This window comes from Loxodonta africana, chromosome 21 (assembly GCF_030014295.1).
Source record: "Loxodonta africana isolate mLoxAfr1 chromosome 21, mLoxAfr1.hap2, whole genome shotgun sequence".
Lineage (NCBI taxonomy): Eukaryota > Metazoa > Chordata > Mammalia > Proboscidea > Elephantidae > Loxodonta > Loxodonta africana.
This window is the reverse complement of record NC_087362.1, coordinates 44391557-44405638: the sequence shown is the minus strand read 5'-3', so window position 1 is coordinate 44405638 and position 14082 is coordinate 44391557. Positions and strand designations below refer to the sequence as shown.

Here is a 14082-nt window from a genome sequence, read left to right as displayed (position 1 = left end):
CAGTGCCAGGAGATGAGCGCCTCAAGTTGGAAGGCACTCAAAATACGACTGGGGAAGAGCTGCCACCTCAAAGTAGAGTTGACCTTAATGGCGTGGATGGAGTCAAGCTTCTGGGACCTTCATTTGCTGATGTGGCATGATTCAAAATGAGAAGAAACAGCTGCAAACATCCATAAATAATCAGAACTTGGAATGTACAAAGTATGAACTAGGAAAATTGGAAATTGTCAAAAATGGAGCACATAAAGATCAATGTCCTAGGCATTAGTGAACTGCAATGGACTGGTTTTGGTCATTTTGAATCAGACAATCATATGATCTACTATGCCAGGAACGACAACTTGAAGAGGAATGGTGTTGCATTTCAAGATCTATCCTGAAGTACACTGTCAGTGATAGGATAATATCCATATGCCTACAAGGAAGACCAGTTAATACGACTATTATGCAAATTTATCCACCAACCACTAAGGCCAAAGTTGAAGGAATGGAAGATTTTTACCAATTTCTGAGTCTGAAATCGATTGAACATGCAATCAAGATGAACTGATAATTACTGCTGATTAGAATGCAAAAGTTGGAAACGAAGAAGAAGAATCACTAGTTGGAAAACATGGCCTTGGTGATAGAAACGAAGCCAGAGACTGCATGATTGAATTTTCCAAGACCAAAGAATTCGTCATTGCAAAGACCTTTATTCCCCAACATAAATGGTGACTGTACACATGGACCTCGCCAGATGGAATACACAGAAATCAAATCAACTACATCTGTGGAAAGAGGTGATGGAAAATCTCAATATCATCAGTCAGAACAAGGTCAGGGGCCGACAGCGAATCAGACTATCGGTTACTCATATTTAAGTTCAAGTTGAAAATGAAGAAAATTAGAGCAAGTCCAGAGAGCCAAAGTACAACATTGAGGATACAACATTGAGGATAAAAAAAATACATATCCTACCTGAATTTAGAGACCATCTCAAGAATAGATTTGAGCGGAGCCAAGATGGCAAAATAGACGCTTCCAGCAAGCCCTCTTTACATAACAGACCTGAAGAAAAACAAGTGAAACGAGTATATTTGTGACAAGCTGGGAGCCCTGAGCTTCAAAGGCAAGCTTAGAAAATTAACTGAGGAGCAGGGGGAAGAAGAGACCATTCAGAAGCAGAGAGGAGTTACCAGACCTGAATCGCGAGGAGCCCTCAGGCACCATTCCCGGAGCGGTGGCAACGGCAGGCTGGTAGTAGCGTTTGGCTGCAGTTTCCTCAGGGAGAAGCAGCCAGCCACACAGCCTACTCACAGCTCTGGAACCTGAGGAGAACGGCGCTCACAGGAAAAACTAAGTACTTGCATATATTTTAACGCACCCCTGCACTGCACCCACAAACCGGCTTCAGCTTCTGAATTCCCTGGGCCTGAGATAGGCACTGTTGAGCACCTAGAGCCATCCTCCCAGCCTTGGGGAAGGAAAAAAAATTGCATTTGGGGAAAAGATAATCTGCTAGCTCCAATAACCGGGGAAGCTCAGGACAGAAGCAGCTCCTGTCCAGGCATAAACCGTCTCTGGACTTTGAGTACCTTTCCCTTCTGCATGGACCTGTGTGGGCCTATTTTGGGAGACTAGGCCCTTGTTGGCAGACTCCAACCATTTCAGTTGTGCGGTGGAAAGGTGGCTGTTTGACGTTTGACATTGCTTTGCCTATTCAACAAGGTCCTCACCTACCCACATCAGGGACCTAAGGACTATAGCTCCACTCAGGGCACCCAGCCACCCATGACAGGGGTCCAAAGATAACTGGTACCTCCCAGTCCTTACAACCAAAAAATTTGGGTGCCCATGGTCCGTCTGCAGAACCCCCCCACCTGCGTGCTCTGGGGAACAAAGACGTGCTTTCCTCAGAGACACTTGGGGGTCAGTTCCCAGCTCCCTGCCTTGTTCAGAGTGTAACCCCCTGCTGCAATCAGATACCGGTATATACACCAATCACCTCTGCCCCTCTAAGACTGTAGGACAGAACCTGTACCACACACTTGATCATCAGCTACCTGGAAACCTGAGCTGAATTCATACAAGAAAACTGAATGGACTCCTAGACTGATATACCTGATAACAGCTCTAGCCAGCTGGGGACAGGACACCAGAGCTTTAAAGGCAAAAATAATCAAGCTAGCTCACTCAAGCAACCCATAGGGGTATACCAAAACAAAACAAAGCAAGCAGGTACGACACAGTAAGCAAGCATAAACTAATACAATAACTTATTGATGGGTCAGAGACAACAGTCAATATCAAGTCACATAAAGAAACAGACCATGATCACCTCAACAGGCTCTCAAAATAAAGAATCCAGGGATGTTCTAGATGAAAGTGCATTCCTGGAATTACCAGATGCAGAATATAAAAGTTTAATATACAGAACCCTTTAAGACATCAGGAAGGAAATGAGACTATACGCAGAACAAGCCAAGGAACACACAGATAAAGCAATTGAAGAAATTAGAAAGATTACTCAGGAACATAATGAAAAGTTTAATAAGCTGGAAAAATCCATAGACAGACAGCAATCAGAAATTCAGAAGCTTAACAATAAAATTACAGAAGTAGACAACTCAATAGAAAGTCAGAGGAACAGAATTGAGCAAGTAGAAGCTAGAATTTCTGAACTCGAAGATAAATCGCTTGGCACTAATATATCTGAAGAAAAATCAGATAAAAGAATTTTAAAAAATGGAGAAACGTTAAGAATCATGTGGGACTCTCTCAAGAGAAATAACCTACGAGTGATTGGAGTACCAGAACAGACAGGGATAACAGAAAATACAGAGAGAATTGTGAAAGCTTTGTTGGCAGAAAACTTCCCTGATATCATGAAAGATGACAAGATATCTATCCAAGATGCTCATCGAATTCCACATAAGGTAGATGTTAAAAGAAAGTCACCAAGACATATTATAATCAAACTTGCCCAAACCAAAGATAAAGAGAGAATTATAAGAGCGGCGAGGGATAAACAAAAATCACCTACAAAGGAGAGCCAGTAAGAGTAAACTCAGACTACTCGGCAGAAACCATGCAGGCAAGAAGGCAATGGGATGACATATTTAAAAAATTGAAGGAAAAAAATTGCCTGCCAAGAATCATATATCAAGCAAAACTGTCTCTTAAATATGAAGGGTAAATTAAGACATTTCCAGATAAACACAAGTTTAGGGAATTCGTAAAAACCAAACCAAAACTACAGGAAATACTAAAGGGAGTTCTTTGGTTAGAAAAGCAGTGATAGGTATCAACCCAAGACTAGAACACTGGGCAGAGCAACCAGAAGTCAACCCAGACAGGGAAATCCAAAAAAACAAAGCAAGATTATTTAAAAAAAAAAAAAAAAGCCCCAAACAGGGTAACAGCGATGTTATTATATAAAAGAAGACAACATTAAAATAATAAAGAGGGACTAAGAAATGTAATCATACACCCTCCATATGGAGAGGAAGATACGGCGATATAAAGAAATAAATTTAGTTTTCAATTTAGAAAAGTAGAGGTAAATAATAAGGTAACCACAAAGGAGACAAACTATCCTACACATCAAAATAAAATACAAGGGAAAAATAGAGACTCAGCAGAAACAAAATCAACAACAACAAATATGAGGAAAGGACAATATATAAAGAAAATCTACTCAGCACATAAAATCAAGTGGGAAAAAGAAACTGTCAACAACACACAAAAAAAGACATCGAAATGACAGCACTAAATTCGTAACTATCTATAATTACCCTGAATGTAAATGGACTAAATGCACCAATAAAGGGACAGAGAGTGGCAGAATGGATTAAAAAACAAGATCCGTCTATATGCTGCCTTCAAGAGATACACCTTAGACTTAGAGACACAAACAAACTAAAACTCAAAGGATGGAAAAAAAATACATCAAGCAAACAACAATCAAAAAAGAGCAGGAGTGGCAATATTAATTTCTGACAAAATAGACTTTAAAGTTAAATCCATGAGAAAGGATAAGGAAGGACACTATATAATGATTAAAGGGACAATACACCAAGAAGATATAACCATATTAAATATTTATGCACCCAATGACAGGGCTGCAAGATATATAAAACAAACTCTGTCAGCATTGAAAAGTGAGATACACAGCTCCGCAATAATAGTAGGAGACTTCGACACACAACTTTTGGTGAAGGACAGGACATCCAGAAAGAAGCTAAATAAAGACACGGAAGATCTAAATGCCGCAATCAAACAACTTGACCTCATAGACATATACAGAACACTCCACCCAACAGCAACCAAGTATACTTTCTTTTCTAGTGCACATGGAACATTCAACATTCTCTAGAATAGACCATATATTAGGTCATAAAGCAAGCCTTAGTAGAATCCAAAACATAGAAATATTATAAAGCATCTTCTCTGTCCATAAGGCCATAAAACTGTAAATCAATAACAGGAAAAGCAGGGAAAAGAAATCAAACACTTGGAAACTGAACAATACCCTGCTCAAGAAAGACTGGACTGTAGAAAACATTAAGGATGGATTAAAGAAATTCAGAGAATTGAATGAGAATGAGAACACTTCCTATCAGAACCTTTGGGACACAGCAAAAGCAGTGCTCAGAAGCCAATTTATATCAATAAATGCACACATCCAAAAAGAAGAAAGGGCCAATATCAAAGAATTATCCCTACAACTTGAAAAAATAGAGAGCAACAAAAGAAACCCACAGGCACCAGAAGAAAACAAATAATAAATATTTGGGCTGAACTAAATGAAATAGAAAACAGAAAAACAATTGAAAGAATTAACAAGACCAAAAGCTGGTTTTTTGAAAAAATCAACAAAATTGATAAACCACTGGCCAAACTGACAAAAGAAAAACAGGAGAGGAAGTAAATAACCCAAATAAGAAATGAGATGGGTGATATTACAACAGACCCAACTGAAATTAAAAGAATCATATCAGATTAATATGAAAAATTGTACTCTAACAAATTTGAAAACCTAGAAGAAACGGATGAATTCCTAGAAACACACTACCTACCTAAACTAACACAAACACAGGTAGAACAAATAAATAGACCCAAAACAAAAGAAGAGGTTGAAAAGGTAATTATAAAACTCCCAACAAATAAAAGTCCTCGTCTGGACAGCTTCACTGCAGAGTTCTACCAAACTTTCAGAGAAGAGTTAACACCACTAGTGCTAAAGGTATTTCGGAGCATAGAAAAGGACGGAATACTACCAAACTCATTCTTTGAAGCCACCATATCCCTGATACCAAAACCAGGCAAAGACACCACAAGAAAATTATAGACCTATATTCCTCATGAACGTAGATGCAAAAATCCTCGGCAAAATTCTAGCCAATAGAATTCAACAACATATCAAAAAAATAATTCACCATGACCAAGTGGGATTCATACCAGGTATGGAGGGATGGTTCAACATTACAAAAACAATTAATGTAATCCACCACATAAATAAAACAAAAGACAAGAATCACATGATTTTATCAATTGATGCAGAAAAGGCATTTGACAAAGTTCAACACCCATTCATGATAAAAACTCTCAGCAAAATAGGAATAGAAGGAAAATTCCTCAACATAATAAAGGGTGTTTATACAAAGCCAACAGCCAACATCACCGTAAATGAAGAGAGCCTGAAAGCATTCCCATTGAGTTCAGGAACCAGACAAGGATGCCCTTTATCACCACTCTTGTTCAACATTGTGTTGGAAGTCCTAGCCAGAGCAATTAGGCTAGATAAAGAAATAAAGGGCATCCAGATTGGCAAGGAAGAAGTAAAAGTCTCTCTATTTGCAGATGACATGATCTTATACACAGAAAACCCTAAGGAATCCTCCAGAAAACTACTGAAACTAATAGAAGAGCTCAGCAGAATATCGGGATACAAGATAAACATACAAAAATCAGTTGGATTCCTCTACACCAACAAAAAGAACATCGAAGAGGAAATCACCAAATCAATGCCATTTACAGTAGACCCCAAGAAGATCAAATACTGAGGAATAAATCTTACCAGACATGTAAAAGACTTAGACAAAGAAAACTACAATACACTTCTGCACGAAACCAAAAGAGACATATGTAAGTGGAAAAACATACCTTGCTCATGGATAGGAAGACTTAACATTATAAAAATGTCTATTCTGCCAAAAGCAATCTATACATTTAATGCAATTCCGATCCAAATCCCAACGACATTCTTTAATGAGAAACAAATCACCAATTTCATATGGAATGGAAAGAGGCCCCGGATAAGTAAAGCATTGTTGAAAAAGAAGAATAAAGTGGGAGGCCTTACTTTACCTGATTTTGGAACCTATTATACCGCCACAGTAGTCAAAAGAGCCTGGTACTGGTACAACAACAGATAACATAGACCAATGGAACAGAATTGAGAATCCAGGCATAAATCCATCCACATATGAGCAGTTGATATTTGACAAAGGCCCAAAACAGTTAAATGGGGAAAAGACAGTCTTTTAACAAATGGTGCTGGCATAACTGGATATCCATCTGCAAAAAAATGAAACAAGACCCATACCTCACGCCATGCACAAAAACGAACTCAAAACGGATCAAAGACCGAAATATAAATTCTAAAATGATAAAGATCATGGAAGAAAAAATAGGGACAACGTTAGGAGCCCTAATACATGGCATAAACAGTATAAAAAACATTATTAAAAATGTAGAAGAAAAACTAGATAACTGGGAGCTTCTAAAAATCAAACACGTATGCTCATCCAAAGACTTCACCAGAAGAGTGAAAAGACTACCCACAGACTGGGAAATAGATTTTAGCTACAACGTTTCCTATCAGCGTCTGATCTCTAAAATCTATATGATACTGCAAAAACTCAACTACAAAAGGACAACCCAGTTAGAAAATGGGCAAAAGATATGAATAGACACTTCACTAAAGAAGACATTCAGGTAGCTAACAGATACCTGAGGAAATGTTTACGATCATTTGCCATTAGAGAAATGCAGATCAAAACTACAATGAGATTTCATCTCACTCCAACAAGGCTGGCATTAATCCAAAAAACACAAAATAATAAATGTTGGAGAGGCTGTGGAGAGATTGGAACACTTATACACTGCTGGTGGGAATGTCAAATGGTACAACCACTTTGGAAATCGATTTGGCACTTCCTTAAAAAGCTAGAAATTGAACTACCGTGTGATCCAGCAATCCCACTCCTCGGAATATATCCTAGAGGAATAAGAGCCTTTACACGAGTATGCACACCCATGTTTATTGCAGCACTGTTTACAATAGCAAAAAGATGGAAGCAATCAAGGTGCCCATCAATGGATGAATGGATAAATAAATTATATTGTATTCACACAATGGAATACTACGCATCGATAAAAAACAGTGAGGAACCTGTGAAACATTTCATAACATGGAGGAACCTGGAATGCATTATGCTGAGTGAAATTAGTCAGTTGCAAAAGGACAAATATTTTATAAGACCACTATTATAAGAACTTGAGAAATAGTTCAAACTGAGAAGAAAACATTCTTTTGTGGTTACGGGAGGAGGGAGGGAGGTAGGGTGGGAGAGGGGCATTTACTAATTAGATGGTAGATAAAAACTACTTTAGGTGAAGGGAAAGACAACACACAATACAGGGGAGGTCAGCACAACTGGAGTAAACCAAAAGCAAAGAAGTTTCCTGAATAAACTGAATGCTTCAAAGGCCAGTGTAGCAGGAGCAGGGGTTTGGGGACCGTAATTTCAGGGGACATCTAAGTCAATTGGCATAACAAAATCTATTAAGAAAACACTCTGCATCCCACTTTGAAGAGTGGTGTCTGGGGTATTAAACACTAGCAAGCAGCCATCTAAGATGCATCAATTGGTCTCAACCCACCTGGATCAAAGCAGAATGAAGAACACCAAGGACACAAAGTGATTATGAGCCCAAGAGACAGAAAGGGCCACATGAACCAGAGACTACATCATCTTGAGACCAGAAGAACTAGATGGTGCCCGGCTACAACCAGTGACTGCCCTGACAGGGAACACAACAGAGAACTCCTGAGGGAGCAGGAGAGCAGTGGGATGCAGACCCCAAATTCTCACAAGACCAGACTTAATGGTCTGACTGAGACTGGAAGGACCCCAGTGGTCATGGCCCCCAGACCTTCTGTTGGCCCAGGACAGGAACCATTCCCGAAGCCAAGTCTTCAGACATGGATTGGACTGGACAATGGGTTGGAGAGGGATGCTGGTGAGGAGTGAGCTACTTGGATCAGGTGGACACTTGAGACTGTGTTGGCATCTCCTGCCTGGAGGGGAGATGAGAGGGTAGAGGGGGTTAGAAGCTGGTGAAATGGACAGGAAAAGAGAGAGTGGAGGGAGGGAGCAGGCTGTCTCATTAGGGGGAGAGTAATTGGGAGTATGTAGTAAGGTGTATGTAAGTTTTTACGTGAGAGACTGACTTGATTTGTAAACTTTCACTTAAACCACAATAAAAATTATTAAAAAACAAAGAAAAATTCAAATGGCCTATCCTGCTACTGCTCCTCTTTTTGCCCATTTTTCTGTGCCGGGGGACATCTTTCCTTTGTATCTTCTTTCCCTGTACCTTCAGCAGGCAAAGGGCAGTTAATGGTGTTTTCATTGACGCCCAGTGGGTCTGTAGAACCCATTGAAGCACCAGTAGAAGCACCAACAGAAAAACAACCTTCTCCATAGAGAACAGATGATTTTGTGGCCATGGTAACTCTCTTTGCCATCTCTGGTTTCAGCTGAGTGACTGCTACCGAGGGGTAGTGTTTGATGGTCTTGAGACGCTCTTTGCTCGCAACGGGACTGCCGCTCTCCTCTGCCTGTTGAAGGCCATTGGCAACCGGGAGCACATCTACGTTATCAACATGGCTCAGGATTATGCAGCTATGAAGGCCCAGGAGAAAGCTAAAAAGGAGCAAGAAGGCAAGACCCCATACCTTCCTTGACTGTCCTCCTCAAACCCTCACAGGTCTCTCCTTTGAACAGAGCCTTAAGCTTTCAAAATGGCTCCTTGACATGATGATCCACTGGGCTTAGATGAAATTTTCACATTTGCCATCTCACTGGTGCCTCACCAGTGCCCTGTGAGGTGGCCAGGACTCGTACTTCTCCATGGCACCTGAGGAAACTGAGATCTAAGTAACCTGTTGAAAGGTTACATCATGAAGGAATGAACCCTACTCTTCTGAAAACAAAGGCATTCCTCTTTCTCCTAATGGTACACTGTACCCCCTGTTGCCTCACCTGTAATTACCGACCCCAGGAGAACAGATCATAAGTCCCATACTAACTCAGGTGACTGATCTTCTTGTAGGTTTTGTCTAAGCCAATAGTATATTTTCTATAAAACTAGAGACACTGATAATTTGTACAAAAACAATGTCTATATCTTATGAGAGTCTACTATACACCAGGCATTGTACTAGGCATTTTTTTTTACATGCTTGAGTCATTAAATCCTCACAATAACCTTGTGGAGATTATTGTCCCCATTTTATAGATAAGGAAAATAGGGCTCAGAGATATCAAAAAAGGTGTGTAAGGTCACACAGAAAATTAGCAAGGGAGCCAGGTCTGTGTAACTCTTAATATCTATGCTCTCTATTTCATTACACCAGTAGCCTGGAAAAACATTTCAGTGATTGAAAAAGAGATACACAAAGTAATGTTGGCTTAAGTTTCCAATTTAGTTAGAAGCACACTCAGCAAATCTTAGCCCCTGCCAGAGAGGGGGTGCACCTGCTAGTAACACTGTCACTGAAAGGCAGGGCCCTGCTTCCACTCTGGCCACACCACCGCTGTCCTCACTTGGGCTTACCTTTCTCTTCTGGCACAATCTACACAAACCATAATGCTTTTTCGCAATGTCCAGGCACCCCACTGCAGTATTACTGCCTCCAGCATCCTGTCTTTAAAGAAAGTTTATTTTCCCATAATGATCAACTTGAAAGAAATGATCACTTTTCGTTTTCTCAATTATCTTTGGATAACATTTCTCACTGTTGAATTGTAGGCTCCTCTCCCTGAATTATCTACATTTTAAAAAGTCCTAAGCCAAAGTGCAATAACATTATTATTATATTAAAATCTAATGTCTATTGAACGTGTATGAATCTTTTAGGCACTGTACTAAGTGCTTTACATCAGCATTTGTTTAGGCCTCACAACAGCCCTAGGAGAGAGGAGGTATTATTCTTATCTGATATTATCCCTAGGAAACCCTGGTGGCATAGTGGTTAAGTGCTATGGCTGCTAACCATAGGTTGGCAGTTTGAATCCGCCAGGGGCTCCTTGGAAACTCTATGGGGCAGTTCTACTCTGTCCTATAGGGTTGCTATGAGTCGGAATCGACTCAACGGCACTAGGTTTTTTCTGGGATATTATCCCTTAGTAAGCAGCAGAGAAAAACTCAAATGCAGGTTCCTGGATGCAAACCTCACACCTACTAGGATGTAAGGTAAGAATGTTATGCTGGTGAACTGTAAACCTGATTGTGAACCACCTGCCTGGGCCTGGAATCCACGAAGCATGGAGAGGGCTCTCCTTGCTCTCCAAATAGATCTTTGAGTGCTTATATGAGCACTTTGATGGCATATGCTCATAGGTAAACTCGATGTATGGTGTATCATATTTCCTATCACTATTACCATAAACTTGATCATTTAAAACAACACGGATTTATTATCTTTCAGTTCTGGAAGTCCAAAACCCACTCCCACTGCCGTCGAGTCGATTCCAACTCATAGCGAACCTATAGAACAGAGTAGAACTGCCCCATAGAGTTTCTGAGGAGCGTCTGGTGGATTTGAACTGCTGACCTCTTGGTTAGCAGCCGTAGCACTTAACCACTAGGCCACCAGGGTCTCCTTCTGGAAGTCAGAGGTACTAAAATCAAGGTGTCGGCACGGCTGCGTTCCTTCCAGAAGTTCTAAGGGAGAATCTGTTCCCCTTGCCTTTTCCAGCTTCTAGAGGCCACCCATATGCCTTGGCTTGTAGCCTCTTCCTCCCACCCCTCTGACCTTTGCTTCCATCTTCTTATCTCTTTTTCTGACTTTTGTGGTTATATTAGGCTCACTCGGAAACCCTGGTGGTTAAGTGCTGTGGCTGCTAACCAAAGGGTTGGCAGTTCAAATCTGCCAGACGCTCCTTGGAAGCTCTGTGGGGCAGTTCTACTCTGTCCTATAGGGTCACTATGAGTTGGAATCCGCTCGACGGCACTGGGCTTGGTTTTTTGGTTTTGGTTATTAAGCTCACTCAGATAATCCAGCATAATCTCCCCATTTTAAGATTCTTAACAATTATATCCAAGAAATACCTTTTGCCTTGTAAGGTAACATATTCCCAGGTTCCATGCATTAGGACATGACATCTTCAGGGTCCCTTATTCAGCCTACCACAGGTGGAGCCTGAATTTGGAACTGCACAAATGAAGGAAATCCCACTGGGAATTAGGGATATCAGCCGCCTCTCAGTGTCACAGGCCTTCTGCAGCCCGCCCAGCTGGAGAAAGCGCTAAGCCAGTGGAGACTCACTGCCAAAGGTGGCAGTGACTTCTCGCCTTCCCGTTTCTGTTCCTCCCCAGAGAGCAAACTCCGGGAAGCTTTTCTGAAAGAGAAGGAACGGCTCCAGAATATGGACGAGGAAGAATATGATGCCTTGACAGAAGAGGAGAAGATCTTGTTTGATAGAGAGGTTCAGCGAGCTCTCCGGGAGAGGAAGAAGAGGTCTGAACCAAGGGTCTGGCTGAGCAGGGGTCCCCCCCAGCCCACCTCAAGGAACTTGTGTAGGGCATCGTGCCCCTCTGGAGACCAGGGCTGGCATAGGGCATTCTCAGGTCTGCACCATCTACCAGGAGGGCACCAGTAACTGTAGGAAGATGGCCTGCAGAGAGCAGGAAACAGACCTTGTCCATCCAGGGCCCTGGTCTGGTTGCTGCAGCTGTTCAGGGCTTCTCCCAGCCCCTTTCCTCCCTTCTCTCTGGGAGGCATTTGGAGCCAGAGGGGAGCTCATGTAATGTAATGGCAGCAGTGGGAAGAGGGCCCCCCTGTGCTCCCCCTGACAGCTGCACCCCAGGTGTGGCTCAGCAGCTGCTGTCCTCACTGCCTCACTACATTCTGTCCACAGCTGGCGACCCAGGGTCCACTCTCAGCACAGGCACAGTGGCTGCTCCCTAGAGCTTAGATGCCTCTCCCCTTTCCAGCCCCATCTTGGCCTTTGGTGATATTGCCATTTCCCTGGGTCTGTCTTCCTCTCGCATTTGGTCCTCGGCCTAGGCAGTTCACCTGGGACCCTGGGTAGGCTCACAGGCCAGTACTTCAGCTATCTTCTATGACCCTCAGCAGGGACCACGCAGAAGCAGCTAGATCCCCTTGGGGTGCTATCCCAGGCTATGTCAAGTGAGATACATTTGTTGGGGGGAGGGGTCTATTGCCTTTTCCTGTCCCTAGGGTTTCAGCCATTGGAGGGGGCAGGGCCAAGATTTTCAACTACAACTTAACCTCCTTCTCTTCTCTCCTCCACCTCCTGACTCATCATATTGACCCCGAAAAGGCTTCTCCATCCTCCCTGCCCCTGCAGCATGTCTTCCTCCTCCGTCCGTTGTAAACACAGGATCCACAGTCCTCCAGGCACAGTCTTGGCATGAGAACCCCGGCTTTGGGACTTCAAAGGGAACACTGTTTTTTCTTTCCAAGGTGTTGCTTTCAGGTAGAGCCCTGGTGGCACAATGACTAAGAACTCGGCTGCTAACCAAAAGGTCAGCAGTTTGAATCCACCAGCCGCTCCTCGGAAACCCTATGGGGTAGTTCTACTCTGTCCTATAGGGTCACTATGAGTTGATGGCAACGGGTACTTTCAGATCCACCCGTGGACTTAGAAAGTGCAAATTTGAACCTCAAAGCAGAACAATGACTTACTTGCATCCCCTCCCCCAAGGTAACGGTGTGGGTAGTGGGCTTCAGGGAGTGGGGCAACCAGGGACAACTGGGGGTTACTGGGAATGGATGTGTGTTCAGAAATACTGTCACCTCCACACTCATCCGTACTTAGCACCCTGGCTATGGTGCCTGCTCAGACGTTAGCAGCAGGGGTAGACACAGCTGGACCCACAGCAGGAGGGGAAAGAGAGAGAATGGACGAGTGGGTGTGCAGAACCAGCACTGTGGCTCCAAGCTGGCCACAGCATGGACTGCTGTTGAAAGCAGCATGTCTTTTCATCTGCACGTCAGATGTGATGAGGTAGCAGGCTGGGCTTATCTATACTAACTCCAGAACAATCTTCAAAGTTGCTTTTAAAGAGTGCTAACGTCAAGCTTATGTTCAACCCTTGCCTCTCTCTCTTATGAAAGGAGATTGGAATAGAAACACAGATTAATTGAGAATTCTTCCTAGTTGACTTTCAGTTGCTCAGGGTTTTGTTGAATGACCATTTGAAGATGGTTATGTTTCCCTCCTTCTTTCTTTCCTTCCTTCTTGCCTTTTCTTAATTCATTTGTTCATTCTCCCTTCTTTCCTTTCCTGAATTCATTCATTCATTCTCCCTTCTTTCCTTTCCTTAATTCATTCACTCATTCTTCCTCCCTTCCTTCTTTATTTCTATCTTATCTGTCCATCTTTCACTCTTTCTTGCTTGCTTTTTATACCTAACACAGCTCTGCCCAGTGTCCCTCTGCCTGGCAAACTGGGGCAGGGAAGGGGCTCAGGCAGGAAGGTCTCTGAACTCGTTTTCTTTCCTGGTTTGATGAAGGGAGCTGGAGAGACTAGCAAAAGAGATGCAAGAAAAGAAGCTGCAGCAGGAGCTTGAGCGTCAGAGGGAAGAAGATGAGCTGAAACGGAAGATTAAAAAACCCAAGCAGGGCCCGATGAAGGAGGAACCCCCGCCAAAGAAACCTCAGTCTACAAGCCGGCAGGTAACAGCCTTACTTACCCTCCCCTTCCCCCCACCCACACACATATGCACAACCCCAGGAAGCAGAAGCAGAGGGGTCATATATTGTAACCAGCTAGTCAGTCC

The 14082-nt window shown here is 42.6% G+C and overlaps 1 protein-coding gene across 1 annotated transcript in view; it reads left to right on the top strand.

Annotated features, from left to right (window-relative positions):
* The window catches only part of HYDIN (HYDIN axonemal central pair apparatus protein), a 402907-nt gene that overhangs the window by 277596 nt on the left and 111229 nt on the right, over positions 1 to 14082 (top strand). The window contains exons 42-44 of the mRNA XM_064273799.1: positions 8810 to 8993; positions 11653 to 11794; positions 13816 to 13978. Of these exons, the coding sequence (XP_064129869.1) occupies positions 8810 to 8993; positions 11653 to 11794; positions 13816 to 13978 (489 nt within the window). The remainder of the gene's footprint in view (positions 1 to 8809; positions 8994 to 11652; positions 11795 to 13815; positions 13979 to 14082) is intronic.